Genomic DNA, 15998 nt, shown 5'->3' with positions numbered 1-15998 from the left:
GAGAAACATATTTGATGGCATAGAATAAACAAATTCATCTGTGCAATTCCGAGTATACTAGGGCTGAACGATTAATTGCATTTGCGATTTAATCGCGATATGATAGAACGCGATTTTCTAACCGCAACGTTCGCGATTAAAAAACGTGGTCTAAAAAAAAAAAAAAAAGAGATTAAAGATAGTACACTTTGCACACAGTGTTTAAAAAATGCATGCCTAGTGTTTATACTTAAAATGACTTTTTTTAAATTACTTAAATGCACAGTGGCAAAGCCACCGATTTCTTGTTCTTGTTTCTGTAATGAGCAGTTAAATGAAAATGTAAAATATGGGAAAGAATATTTTACACTAAATGTATCTAACATTGTGTTGGTCATATTTAAATAATTCATTACATTTTGTTGGGAAAAAAAGAGGATAAAAAAAAAATCGCATATTAAATCGCAATCGCAATATTTTGGTAAAAAAAAAATCGCAATTAGATTATTTTCCCAAATCGTTCAGCCCTAGAGTATACCTACATCATGTAACCTTAAGGAGAAATAATGAAACTACCTTGGACAAAAAATTTAATCTGGCCTTGAATGTGCAGTACATGCATTTCTATAGTGTCTTTAGGCTATGTTACCTCCTCCTCTCTGGTGTATAGCTGCAAACACTGAGCGAGGGTGCAGGCCTGAGGATTGTGATGTTGCTCTCTGTGGTGATAGACACTCTCAGCATCAGGAATATACTCTTCCTCCGTGTGTCCAAACAAACTGTGAATTGAAACACATACTTGATCAAACACAAAGCACAGCTTCCCAGCTTCCCTACTTTTCCACAATATCAGCTGAAGACACAAATATAGATCTTTGCATGGATAAATCTTGCATAGGGGTGAGGCATCCTGATTTGACCCTCTATAACACTCTGATGAAGGTTACATGAAAACTTGCAAAAATTAAACTTTAAGGATCTACATTTGTAAATGTCTCATCACTCTCTCACTTTGTTTACCTTTCTCCATCCAAGCACCCTGTCTGGGTGAAACATTATCTTCATATGATGCTACAAATGTAGCCAAATGTTGCCAGGTTATTAGCGTTGCTACACAAAGGAGCAGTGTAGCTTAGCAGTTGTTCAACTTACAAGTCTTTTGTTTCTTTGTCCCACTCTACCACAATCTTGACATGGGGAGGTCCACCCTGACCACATGACTTGTATGCTCTGTAAGTAACAGATAAGGAAGAAAAGCTAATGATGAAAAACTGCAATAGAAACACCTGGAACAAAAAAAAAAGTATTTTTTACCCTTCTCTGTCTTAATAATGGAAAGAATATCTAAAACGTGTATTTAATCCTACTATTAGGTCTAGTAACTCTAGATTAATTGCAGCTACTGGTGTGTAGCTGTAGAGTATATAAAATGTAAACTCAAATGTAAAATATCTGTGGGGGCTTGTTTAACGGGTGTCTAATGCAGCTGTTCACTGAGAGAGAACATTCACTTATAAGAGTAATCTGCTCAAAGAGTTCAGTGACCTGTAGATTTTGTGTAAGATTTTGGCTGCATAATTGATGCGCTTTGACATGAACACAGATAACAGGTTGTGATCAGTGATTTCCAGTCTAGATGCTAGTAAGGAAGAAGAAGCTGCAATGTGTTATATTTCAATTATCTTGCCAAACATTAGGAGAGGTCAGCTGGGGACAATTCTAACACGGGTTACAACTGTCCCCGATACCATCGGTTGGCACTAGATGATGTGTTACAACTGTCCCCGATACCATTGGTTGGCACTAGATGATGCGTTACAACTGTCCCCGATACAATCGGTTGGCACTAGATGATGTGTTTTGCAACCAGCAACTGTGCAAGCGGTGATTTGGCATGAAAATGGAGCTGGTCAAGTATAACAAGTACAGTAGGATTAAGCATAAACTGTTAACCCTATTTTACGTACAAATACTTCTTACAGAAATACATGTACTGGATAAAGAAATTGAGGGAGATGTAGAGTAGGCTACTGGCAGCAGGGTGAGAGCTGTGGCGAAAATGTGACCACATTGGTTTGTAAGCACTATCTCACTGGCATTGGCTATTTGGGTTTGAATCATGCATTGCTGTAAAATTGTATTTTACCCCTTTAAACCCTTTTACCCCTTCCACTGTTACAGCGGTCCCCAACATGGGAGACAACAATGCTACTGCCAATATATTCTCCTTTTACAAATTCTGTTCTGAAGCAGAACGTCTGTGTTTTGGCCTGTGTGTTCCAGTGTTAATTTCGTTGACGAAAACTATGACGAAAAATATTCGTTAACGACCTTTTTCCCGTGACTAAGACGAGACTAAGACGTGACGAAAACGGATCTTTATAAATAAAAACTATGACTAAATCTATTTTAACTTACGTTGACGAGACGAGACGAGACGAAATGTTGGTGGTTGACTAAGTCACAATTGTTTTTTTTTCTAAACTTGTATGCACATCATTGGTTGAATGTTGCCCGGTCCTGTATCTATCCCTCCTCAACTCTCTGAGATGGCCAGACATGCAAGTGACGCCCTATGGCTGAACGTTATGATGGCTGAAGTTCAAGCACTCGGTACTGGAAGACAAATAAGAATAGATATCTGGACAGTCTTTAATTATAACTTGACAGAAAAGAAAGCACAATGCACCGCAATAACCGGAGAGAAACCTTGTGGCTTCAAAATAGGTGGGAAGAACACAACAAGAGGCACCTGAAAGCGCACAAGACAACCCTGCCATTTATGCCAAGGTAAGCATAGCTAAGTTATACTAGCTATCGATAACTAGCTATTTGACACCCTGGGCTGCCAGATAATAACGCAAACACAGTGTGCGGCCACCTTTGAAGTAAGCAAACCATATGGACCAACAGAAATAAAGAAAATGTTTGATTCTACCCAACCTTCTAAAAAGCTACATGTCCAGAGACGTAGTAAAATGCGGGTACATTTTGGAGATGCATCTGAAAGATGGACACAGCCCAGAAGTATGATATAGAAATAAGTAAGACGAATGCCGAGTTGGCTAAGTTTCCCCTGAGCAGGTGTGACACAGAGCTGTACAGTTTGACACACTGAAAGCTGCCTCACCATTTTGTATTATTATTACTACTACTACTACTACTACTACTACTACTACTACTAATAATAATAATAATGGATGTATTATGAAAATAACAATAACGTAAAACTATTAATAATGCTCAACAGACCTCTCTACAGTAGGGTGGCACAGAGGCTGCTCCTCTTGTGGTAACAAATAGGTGATGCCAACCACACCTACAACTCGCAAGCTGAAGGGTCCAACCTGAAGAACACAAAAAGATTGTTACTCCTTACCTCAAAGAACACACAAAAAAAAAGCTGTCACTATTATCTGGGGTGATATGATATCTATGGTACCTGGATGTATACTCCTGGCCTGAGGAGGTGCCGCATCTTCTCCAAGATTTCCCTCTGTAAGACATCCCAGGTCACATTGCGTTCCATGTATAACACAAAAGGAAGACCAAACCTGTAAAAAAAAAAAAAAGTTTTAAAAAGAAGAAATACACCACCACCCTAAAGCCCACATCTACTTAGATGAACACTTATTTATGAAAGTCTAATCAGCCAAACCGTGACGCATATTTAATTTCCAGGATTCAAATCTGTACTTCCATGATGGCTTCACATTTTGCAATGATGTTGTCTCATAGTCAATCTGAACCAAGGCACTGTCAATTAATATCAAAATAGATTTCAACACTTTCCTAGCAATATAGATAAAAAGTAGATTCTCACATTCTCATTACGCACTATAATAGAGCTCAGCACCCTTTCTAAAAATGTTTACATACCTCATGGTCTCGTGGTGGCATACACATAATATTTGCAAATTGAAAATTGGCAACACCAAGAGGAACTCACGGTGGTGTAAGTTGGCTAAACAGTCAAGGATTCTTGCGCATGTATTGCTAACGGTGTATGCCTATTACTACCATAAAACTGTCAGCATAGTTACCGTGCCAATTGTATGGGAAGGGATCACCCGGTTGACTTCAAGGTATATACAGTACGGAGCCCAGTTTTCCCACTGTATTTATCCGTCACTCTTCCAATAAAGGCAACATTGTATTTGTTTGCCAGATAGATTAAACATAATTGGGCAGTATCCCTGATGCTTTATTTCTGTTGCTAGGTGACCATACCTGGAGGGAAACTGAGGCTGTCTGATCCATGGCCCTGGCCAAGCCCCAGAGATAGAAAAATGTATTTACCCATAGATGGGAAAACATGACGTCTGAGGCATTCCCCCTATTTTTAACCAACAACTTTTGTTTTTCAAAACATATTTCAGTGCAAACCACAGGCTCTACACAAATAAAAACTTGATGTTTTTATGGACACAAATTCTAATACTGAAAAAAGGTTTATAACATTAAGTGAGTACATTTTCGAAAGCCTGATCATTAGACTATTTTCATAATTTGATCTGCACATATTCACCCGTCAACAATAGCAATGTTGCATATGTGATTTCAACTTGAAGATCATCAATCAAGTAATTTGGTTGAGGTTAAATTGTTCTGGGCTTCTCCTATGATATATCCCTAATTTGTTTTCTTTTGTTGTATTTATTGGTAATTCCTGTACATATCATGTAGTACCTTGGACTCAGTCAGAGAGATATATACAATTATTATTATTAATAAAAGGAATTTTAGCCCAGGAAGAAACACACTTGTCAAAATGTCTTCCAATGCTTTTTAGGAGAAGACAGACAACAAGAACAACAACATGGACATTGAGCAGTGTGAGGACTACTAAAATCTGGATTTATAAATGGACAGTAACCACTGTACCGTCTTCCTTGGTGGCCTGTGCAGGCTCTATTGCAGATGAGCAGGATCATCTTGTCAGTAGCTGCGTTCTTGTTCGGCGAGGCTGGATTCGCCACTCCTTGCATAAAGGATGGACTCCTGACGTTCTCTGGGCCATTCTTCAGATTGTTCTGATTCAAATTTGCCAAAAGACTACCTAAAGAATGACGCAGGGTGACATGAAACTTAATGAAAACATAATACTGACAAAATACTCATTACTAAATCAAAAGTGTACAAAATGTGTCAAGAGAATAAGCTGGGCCATTCTGCAAACTGGTAACATATGGTAATAGTAGGAGCCCTGTGTGTTTTAAGTCCCTTAAAGTCATTGTATGAAATTGACAAACTGTTACAACATGAAATTGTATTCAAAAACATGCTTTATTTCTGGTTTTTGCGATGACCATTACTTCCTGAATAATAGTTGTTAATAAGAAAAATGGCAAACTGTTATCATGCAGTCTGAAAATCTTAATTACAGTGATTGCAAAGCAATTTATAGAAGTCACCCATAATTCTTCTTTTCATGAATTTGTTGATTACATCTGTATCTCCAAGTTTTGATTAATTGTTGTGGAACACTCTGCTTGTTGGTGTGATTCTCGTTCTTAGGTTTTATTATAATAATAATTATTATATGGCAACGATAGTACGAGCGTTCTGATTGGCTAATGCGTAGTCATGGCTAATGCGTAGTCATAACTAATGCGTAGTCATGCCTCCCGCGTATCGCCTGCTCAGGGGCTTCAGCGGGCAATACGGAATTGCGTATTGCCCTCCGACGAAAGCCCAATCGAATCACACCAAGGGGGAAAACGAACCAGAGTCCGATTTAACCAAACTAAAAAGCTCAGGTGTGTAAACACCCTAAATTCCATCTGCGAACACACACACTTGTGCAAGTTATTTTTAGTATTAGTTCTACACAGTAATAGTTAAGGATATTTTCAAGTTTTTGACATTCTTAGCCTCTCAAATATGGTCATATGTATCACACAAATATAAATGTATTGCTATGTGACATAATCCCAATTTTGTAGGACAAAATGGAGGGATGGTTGGTAGCTAGGTAAAAGTAGACAGAGTATATCCGTATACCATTTTTGTTGATTCTCAGATACATTAAATTCATTTATATTTTCAAATGAAAAGTGTATTAACAAAAGGTTAGTTTACCTCTTTTAGAGCGAATGTTTTCTAATCGAAATGCCTCAGGGGTCTCAAAAGCAAAGACTGAGTCACTTTCTTGAATGATGTCAAGATCATCTTCATCATCACAAAAGGAGCGGTGGAAACCGTCGTAATACATTTCAGTCAAAACAAACTGCACAAAGACAAGAAAAACAACACAGTCAATTTTTTTCACATTTTTTGTTATTGGTAAATCCATGTTACATAATATTATGCGGCTTCAATGAGAAAACAGTGCTGAACAATAATGACACCCACAAAGATGTTGTGATCACAGCAACTAAACCTGGATTGGATCTGGCACTGGGTCTGCCGTACATGTGTATATGTGCATGCTTTATAATATGTTTGCACTTATAGTTTATGGCTTTTGTATCCCTCTGGACCCCCCCCCCCCCATTTCCTTCACATTGTGTTACCTCTTGGTATGAAATGCGCCATATAAATAAAGTTCGATTTGATTTGAAATACAAAAGTCTGAAGTTCATACTGTCTGAAGTCTGATTATGTAAGAGTGCCCACTGTGTTGTAGTACCACTACTATTAAACAGTTTAGAAGTGCACTACAAAAATATAGAACCTTCTTCAGGACATACAATAATGATATAACTCATAAGGCATGATATTTTACAGTCCATCTCACTGTACTCCCCACACACACTTGTGTTACACTTGTTTTACACCAAGACACACTTAATGCACCTTTAAGTACAATTACAAGAGATGAAACAAATCTGGAATATCTCTGACTACACTCTGCTATGTAGATAGGACACAGACAAAAAAATCTGCCAATAGGCTATTCAGTTTGTAGACATACCGGTAGTAGTAGTATTGTAAATTGAACGATTTCTGTTAAAAAATTGAATTAAGCAGTGGACTGTAAGCTACAGACAGACAGGTTCATGTTATCATGTGCAGTCAGGTTTATGCTGAGGTTTATTTTCAGCTTTTCTTTTCTTAGTGGCTGTTGACACACACCTGGTCAGGTGGAATCTTGGTTTCCTGTGACACTGCCTGTCTCAGTCTGGAGACGGTGCTGTGGAGCGGGACAGCAACACCAATCCTCATGCAGTGAGAGTACTTTCCCTGGTACACGACGGTCACATAGAGGGGCCTAGTCAGAAAAACAAAAGTGAAAAAAAAACTATGAGTTAGTGTTTAGAGGTAATCCACAAATAACAATCTATACGTTAAATCTATGTCCTTTTACAGTGTTGCTTTTAACCTTAAGTGTAGGTGACAACAGCATGAGAAAAGCTTTGATGAACCTTTAATGATGCCTTCCCAAACAGGTTCTTTCCTCCCAGCTGAAGGAGACTTACGAGACAGCTCAAGGACAAAACTTAAAATGTCCTCAACATCTCTATGGGCAACAGGGGGACATTGTCCCAATGAGCATTGAAACAGCAGCACTGCGAGGAATTGTTACGACCTACCAAGAACATTTTATGAGACTGCAGAAATAAGAGGAACAGTTTTTGCAACTCTCATAGGATTGTTTACGAATTCAGGCAGACTTCAAAACTGTCTACAAAGAATGTATGCTTTGGCATCGTACTGTTGTAATAACTGAGGCTGCACAATTAATCGAATTTTTATCGCGATCACGATTTTGGCTGCCACAATTAAATGGGCATGATCGTCAGCGATATTGACGTCTAAAATGCGTGCTCTCCTACATATCAAATCAAGCGCTTCAGTTGAGTTCCTCAACTAACAGTCAGCCAACCACCAGGGGAAGAACGAGATGGGAGGTGTCATGTGCGCCTTTTTAACCTCAACCAGAAGGAACTGAAGCCAGACTGGCTTGAGCTACCTAGGAGTGGGAACCAGACGCCTGTTAAGCCAGTCTCAGGGTAAGAGGCCTTTGGCCACCCTATTCTTTTTCCGCAGAGGAATAATAATTTATTTCTCTCTCTCCCGCCTCAGAAAGAGCCAGACGGAGCTCCTGACGCCAACAACCAATCCAGTGAAGTTTTTCGGGTTACCTTTTTGCGCCCCCTACCTTCTCCCCCTCAGTTTATAAATTAAACTCCTGACTTGTTTTTTTGTTTTCACCGCAACTCCTGCACTTTGAAGTTGGAGAAAAAGCTCTATTTTGGTCTCATCTGACCATAAAAACCTTATTTTAAGCAACCTTCATACATCCAATGTAGATGTTCTTTAAAATGACCCTAAATAAGCTATAATGAATACATTTTTTGCCATGTCAAAAACATAGCCAAACCTAGAGGCCTTCTGTGAAAACATGATTTACAAAAACTCATTCATGCTTTTATTTCCATCAGGGTCGAGGCTAGAGTACCTATGAAAACTAAAAGAACTGACCACATTACTCCAATATTTAAGTCTTTACACTGGCTTCCAGTACGTCACAGAATTGGATTTCCAAGCATTTGTAAGAAATTACAGTATATCCTGTGAGTGAACTTGAGATTCATGATCAAGCAGCTGCTATCCAAAATGGTAATATTATCATGGCAACAAAGGAAAGTTCCCCACACTGGATTTGCTCAGACACATGGGTTCAGGAAGCAAACTGAGGTGTCAGTGACTGCAATGAATCATATCATGGGAATGGAGTAGGCCATTAGAGAACCATCTCAGGCAGCAGGTCAGAGAAACCTGATTATCATACAGAACAGCAAAAGGTTGCCAGACCTGTTTGCATAAGAAGCCTAGCTCATTTACATTAAAAGCCTAGGAGGTGTCTTAAACAGTATATATGGCTAGAGTTGGAGATGCTTGTTGTTCAGATCAACACAGCTGAATCCGGAGTATGTTCTACGTGCTTTGATACGGCACTTTACTGGAATAAAGACAGATTGCTGCATCAAACCCAAAAGAAAACTCCTTTTTTTCTTACACACTGCTGCTTGTTTCTAAATCCCTAAATGGAGTAGGATCAAACTACTGCTCAGATATGGTTCAGCAGTACACACCTTCTAGACCACTCAGGTCACTGGAGAGAAATCTGCTGGTAATACCTACCATCAGAACTACACATGGTGAAGCAGCGTTTGTTATAGAACCAACTTCTTTATGGCATCAAGGGTGCTCCAACTGTAAACAAATATAGACCTAAAACTCAACTGTTCTGAGATGCTTGTTGGTTAACTATATTTTAAAGCATTCCATCTTTTTAAAGTGTTTATTTTTCTGTTCCTTCATCTGATCTAATGTATTTTTCTTTTTTAATATTTTCTTTTTCTCTCAACTTCAACTGTTTAAATGCACTTTACCTTTTTACCTTACCTTTTTTACCTGCTCATTTGTAAAGCACTTTCAATTACCAATGTGTACACATTGTGCTCTAAAAATAAACTCATCTCGCTTTGCCTCATATGTAGTACCTCATTATGATCGTTTAAGGTAAATTTAGAACATAAATATTTACAATGAACACTGATGGGGAAAATATGAGTAAATAATTGGGAAAATGGCAATGACCTTCAGATGGCTTTAATACATTTACAAGGTATTGTGTGTTTTAATCCTCTCCTTTTGCAGAAGTAAACAAAACATTTGGCCAGGATGGCGGAGGCTACTGGCTACATTTAGCATGAAAACATTTACATGATAAAAATATATCAGATATATAGGAGAGCAATCGGAAGGTTGCTAGTTCGGTCCCGACTCCTCCTCACCAAGAGTCACAGTGTCCTTGAGCAAGACACTTAACCCCCAACCGCTCCCGATGCGCAGGTTGGCAACTTAGATAGTAGCCTCTGCTTTGGTGTATGAATGGGTAGATGTCTGAGGCAGATAAAGCGCTTTGAGTAGAAAAGCACTATATAAATGCAGTCCATTTACCATAGAACAGGCATAATTTGTACTGTCTGAGCATCAAATACTATGTTGTATTCATTCAATTAAGAATTAATACTAGAACATAGGCAAATGCATATATGGTGTATTACAATATAATGTAAAAATAAATTATTTTAATTATGTATTCAAATAGCATTCCATAGTGCGCCTCTAAGTGGATCTGTGCAGGTTCCTGCTACCTCCTCCATCCTTCACAAAATGTACTGATAGAGATATTAGCAGTTTATTCTCATTATTTCATAAAAGGGAAAAATCTATTTAACAAATTAAAACTTTATTAATTTACATTTGAAATGAACCGATGAACCAATTAATCTAAGCACTTAAGATACATTTAGTGTTGACTTTTCTTAACATTTGTGCATTGTTTTCCTATTTAAACCTAGGAAATAGTCAAGGCTCGCAAACAACAACAACAACTGAACAGTTACCACTGGTAGAAGTTAGATAAGAAAAGAAAAAAGAAGATGTGTTCAGCAATATATATACTGTCAATACTGTGCTGTCAAAGATGTTCTTTAATTTTAAGAGGGTTTCTGAGATGGAGTAAGACGATATATAGTGAATAGCCTGGGTGGGAACAAGAGATGTGTTTATCTCATTCACATGACAGTATACTATCACAATCAATTAGGGGTAAAAAAAAATAAAAACGAGTTACCTACTAAATATACCTTTGCACATGCAGTGCAGTGTACATGCAGCATCACAAGTAAGTTTGAAATGTTTGCGCAGTGTCTCAACAGCTCAAATCCTGCCAAGTTGTACATTCTATTTTCTATTATCACCATAAATATCTGTTATCTCCAATCACACCCTTCCAGTGATGCCATCAAAATCTCTGCATGGTTTGAAAATGAAAACAAAGCTTGTAACACAGTTTGGGTCTATTTTCATGCATGTCAAAGATGGGTCAAAGATGTTGGGCATACAAATTTTGATAAAACAGTATATAGCAGTATAGATACACCATGAAAGTGAATTGCATTATACTAATTTCACAATAGTTGGCCACTTTTTCTTTGCATTTTACCTGCATTCTAATGAATAACTTGTGTTTATCCTTCTTCAAGAGACAAGCTATTAAACATTTCTATGCATTTACATGATAAATTCAATTGATGCAAAAAAACAGCCAGAGGCCTCTCATTGCTGAACTATGGGAACACCTACCTTGTGTGTGGTAGAGGAATGGGCAATGAGATGCACAAAAAAGGATCAAAGGTATTACTCTGCTTCTGACAGTGAGGGCAGGTGAGTGAGGACCTAGAAGAGAGAAAAGGTTCATTACAAATGGATTGGCCAACTGAATGAAATGTAGAGAGCATCCTTACCTTTAGATGAAAACATTGAAAACTCCTGACCTACATTGTGCTAAGACAAAAAAAAGTTCTAGACTGAAAAAAATGTCTTTGCTTGAAGTGAATGAGCCTACAAATTTTGTTTTATAAAAAATAATCCAATTTTGACCTGATGGTGGTGCTAAAACACTTGAGGCAGAGACAGGAAACATAGTCAAAAGAATCAGGGTACTGTCCCCAGTTATGAGCTCCATTATGTGCCGCGTAAAACAACGCTCTGTACAAATGACCCCAACGCTGCTTTTTACACGACAATAACATTAAAACAAAATGTCACGTAAAGTGCACAAAATCCAGTGTAAAATACAAGCGAAACACAAACCGCTCTCTAGGCCTTTGGATCGGCGTATTTTACACTGCCTTGTGACACCTACCTAAAATGCAGTGTTTTCTTAAATTATAGTGATCTCCGCCCTGTGGTTTTTACAGCGACTAAATTTGAACTGTTATCACCCAATCAGTAAAGAAGAAAGACAGAACAATTGCACCAAACGTACTTATTCCATAGCAACAACGTTTGTCACGCTATTTTGGTTTGCCTAAACAAAAGCCCAAGTATGCACCAAGCATGTTATTGAATGTAACACACACATCAGATGTGAGTGCATTGTTTGATGACAGAATGTCATTGTGTGCGGATGGAAGGAGAGGGCCCATCAATGCCGCTTGCAGCTGTATTTAAATCTATATTAAACAAACTCATCTCAGGCTCTTCACCCTACTGCCACTACAGTCATGAGTGAGAAAGAGCAGCCCCTTCTGTCAGTCATTCCACACTGTGGCAACAGAGCTTGAACAGCGGTATATGGACATGCGGGAATCAGATTGGCAACCTGTTTTATGTGGTAGATACGGAGCATAGACTGACTGCAGATTAGACGACTTTATCCAGTAAAGGCATTGAGTGGGCAGAGCCTGGGCAAAGTGAATTAGTGGAAGGTTTGGTCGAGCAACCCCCTTTGAACTGAAAGCTTCTGACGAGATTACAATATTTGAAGATGGCAATAGCGGCGCAGGTTCTGGACAGTGTTTTCCAAGAGCGCTTTTAAAATGAATAGTTGTGCTTATTATGTATACATGTATGTATGTATTTTCATACTGCATGACCAACTTGCATATTAAATTGCCAATTGCAAACTGCATTGCCATTTGAATAGAGGCCAAATAAATATCATGAAGTTGATTTTAAAGGCAACAGTAACGGTAGGAGTAAAGTCTATTGTCCTAGGGTGTCATACGTAAGGGCTGTTTAATACTCTAAAAAAGCTACACAGCTGTAAGCACAAGGCTCACACAGGAAGGCCTACTTGGGCACGTTTGTTCACATTTTCTAAAGTGCCAATTGGCAGACTCAGGATTAAAATTGCAGCTGCAGCAGTCAATATTTGCCAGTGTAGTTGGTGGATCTTCATTAAGTCATAATGGCATATAAGAGCTATGTACTGAATTTGAAACAAGTTGTCCAGAAAGTGGCACTAAAACCAGCAACATTGGAATGTTTCAAATTTTGGCCCCTTCACACAAGCTGCTTGGACCTCGATGATCACCTTTTTGACTACATTTATTATTATTATTTGTATTATGTTGTTGTTGTGAATTGCAACGCCATAAAAATATATTATTGCAGTGTCAGCTGATAACACTATTAATCAGATTAAGCCTGAAACAAGGATTATGCATTTTAATTAAAACAAGCATCTAAACAACACAAAAACGAATAGCAGAGATTACACATACCTATATTGGGCCTGAAAAAGTTCCTGTACAAAAGAACCAGTTGAAAGAGATGGAGATGGTCCTTCCAAAGTGTCATCATGTTCTTCTACAGGAGGCTATAAAAAACGAACAAATATAGCACACATGTATATTAAACAATAACACAATAACACAAGAGGCACATGTCCATGGTGAAATATTGAGAGCGATCTGTTCTTGATGTAATACAGTGGGGTCCAAAAATCTGAGACCACATCAAAACTAATATTTTCATGTAAACTTGAGCATTTGAACATTTTAAACCAAAAAATTTATGACATGTAAAAATGAAGAAAATGAAGAAGTTTGTGGCATTTACCATGTAAACTCTTTCGTACAAAAGGTCGGATCTCCTTGAACTGTATCCGTTAAAACATCCCATGCTGAATGTTCAATGGGCCACAGCTGTCTGATAGTTGAATTACGCAATAGAATAGTGTGGAGGCAGATCATTCCAAAATCATAGGCTGTGTGTTATGTGGACGTATTGTAATTACAATTCATTTGTCTTGTCTTAGTTTACCATTGTGTCAATTGATGCAGCCCTGAGTGAATTGGTGTGTGTGCTGGACAGCTACTGTCATGAAGCGCACATAATTGTTTCACAGATTTGAAGTGAGCATACATAAAATCAATGCATCTGACCACTGACTGTTTTGAAAGGGGAAATTATTTGGAAATATGTACGAGGTATCTTTATCAGCTTGATGCCAAAGGAAATTTTAACTACAGATGTAAAAGGCTAGTGTGAAGCAGAAATATTGTGTGTACACCTTGAAATGTTCATAGGTAATGCAGTTATTAAGATCACAAGTTGTTTGTGCCCAGCACAAAGACTTTGAATGGTTTGTGAGATTTGTATAATATACAGTATGTATTTAAACAATCAGGTAATTTGCACTACAACAGAAAATATTAAATTCTTCAATCTCATGGGATGTTTTAAATAGGCATTTCTACCTTTATTATGGGCCCAGATAAGGCTGTTGATCATGTGCAGTCGCCACAAAAAGACAAAGTTGCCATTAGGGATGAAACGGTTACCGGTTTCAAGGTAAACCATGGTAAAATTCCTTATGGTTGGTATTACTGTTTCAAATTTGAATTGTCATTAAAAACATGGTTGATAACCACGCTTTGAAATACAAATTAAATACTGTCTAGTCACAGTCTCCCAGGCCTGGCATGCAACGCCGGTTTGTTTTGTGTCAGTGAAAACATTACGGAAGGAAGTGACAGGCTTTGGAGATTCTTTGGGAACTTTGGAATGGGGGAAGATGCCATGATTTGTCTGCCAAACTTGCTAATAGCTTGTCAATGATGTAAACGGAAACGTTCAGTGTTGCCTACTCTACACTACAGGTTGTCAGTAATGTAGTGGAGCTGCAGTAATTTTTGGCCTCAATCTCAGAGCTAGCTAGAATACATTCTGTGTATGTTTGTATTTGTATATTTCTTGAAACAGAACACTGTTTAGACCAGATTACTTCCTTCTCATGTATGGATTTTCCAGTGTAACTAGTATGTGACAGCATTATCGGTATTTGTCTGAAGTTCAGTAAGTAGCTGAACTCTTACAAAGTCTTGAGTCAATTAGCCTACTGAAAGAGTATGCTGTTCTTTGACGAATTCCATGATGAAAACTCCAAGCTCCTTTTCTTGGTTCAAGTTGCTTGTTCAAAGTTAGAGACTTGTGGAAGACGGCGTAGCGAAAGAATAAGTTTATTCCGACGCTAGGTCACAGTAACCTCGGCACCGTAGGTTGCATGCCACGAGGCTCAGCTTCTTTTAGGAGGAAGTCTTTTTCATCAGACATATAAGACAATGGCATAAAATGCAGGGGATGGGGTCAAAGTAAGGGGTGTGCTTGACCAAGGGCTATGGCCAGGTATGTCCATATAGATGCTAATATGTTTGGCTTCAGCCATCTTGTCGTGGCTGTAGACAAAAGCCAACAATTAGAGTCTAATAGTTCCAGCTTCAAGACACACAAAAGCCAGGAACCATGTCTGATGGCTCTCAACATAGACAAAAGCCCAGGAGCCAAGCCTCATGGCTCTGGCCTGGTGCTATTCAAACCAAGAATGGGGGCCTATTTGAGAAGTGGTCTGGTATGTGGAGTTATTGTCTGATATATGAAATCCACCTAAATCTAACAATCTACTTTGCTGTCATGGGGAACTGAACATTGGAAAACTCTGCTGTTTAATTTGCCCTCTTCACCATTATAATAATATTCTGAAATGACCTACAAATTACCAGTAACATACCAAGACTTTTAGAAAACAACATGCACAAGCAGACTCAACTCTTCACTTTGCATTTGATTTGTGATGACACATCCTTAGCGTCTTCCTTACAAGCTCTTTTAAGCAACTGGATTATACAATTATAATAATGGCCACATAGCCTGGATGCCAGACGAACATAGTCCCGGCCACAAAATTTGAGGTCAGGAAGTTCGGTCTGGCATTGCTCCGTTGGGGAGAAACTATCTCCTCACAAAAATCTGTGAGGACATAGATCGACCAATCAAATTGGCAAGGCGGGTTTTATACAATGATGGACCGATGATCAACAGTAACGTTATCCACCACGTCATAAAAGAGCGCTTGGTTTGAATTCGTTTTTGAGATGTTTTAATTCTGCTATCTAGTCTGTTTTAGAAGACATCGACAGCGGATTCATTTTGAAAGAGGAACAGAGAAACGCGATCAAGGCATTTGTAGATTGAAAAGATGTTTTTGCCGTCCTTCCTACGGGATTCGGAAAAAATGACTACGTTGCTTTGATTGGTTGTAGCTCTATCCAATTGAGCGAAGAGCCATTTTTCCAACGGTTCGGTTGAAACACGCCCCATAAATACAGCCCAGTGGAGCAGTATCAGACTCATATTCTGACTAGAATTATGAGTATGACATCATCAGGCTAATGGCCACATGGTGACACCTTTAATGTTAATGCACATTTGGT

At 38.4% G+C, this 15998-nt stretch overlaps 1 protein-coding gene across 2 annotated transcripts in view; it reads right to left on the bottom strand.

The window, feature by feature from the left end:
* The window catches only part of usp31 (ubiquitin specific peptidase 31), a 54404-nt gene that overhangs the window by 24975 nt on the left and 13431 nt on the right, over positions 1-15998 (bottom strand). For both annotated transcript variants that reach the window (XM_031573362.2, XM_012826444.3), the window contains exons 3-11: positions 13008-13102; positions 11083-11175; positions 7057-7192; positions 6061-6208; positions 4864-5038; positions 3422-3533; positions 3232-3326; positions 1132-1209; positions 629-758 (exon numbers count right to left, since the gene is read on the bottom strand). In XM_031573362.2, the coding sequence (XP_031429222.1) occupies positions 629-758; positions 1132-1209; positions 3232-3326; positions 3422-3533; positions 4864-5038; positions 6061-6208; positions 7057-7192; positions 11083-11175; positions 13008-13102 (1062 nt within the window). The remainder of the gene's footprint in view (positions 1-628; positions 759-1131; positions 1210-3231; positions 3327-3421; positions 3534-4863; positions 5039-6060; positions 6209-7056; positions 7193-11082; positions 11176-13007; positions 13103-15998) is intronic.

Source organism: Clupea harengus, chromosome 1 (assembly GCF_900700415.2).
Source record: "Clupea harengus chromosome 1, Ch_v2.0.2, whole genome shotgun sequence".
Classification (NCBI taxonomy): domain Eukaryota; kingdom Metazoa; phylum Chordata; class Actinopteri; order Clupeiformes; family Clupeidae; genus Clupea; species Clupea harengus.
This window is presented reverse-complemented; position numbering and strand designations above follow the sequence as displayed.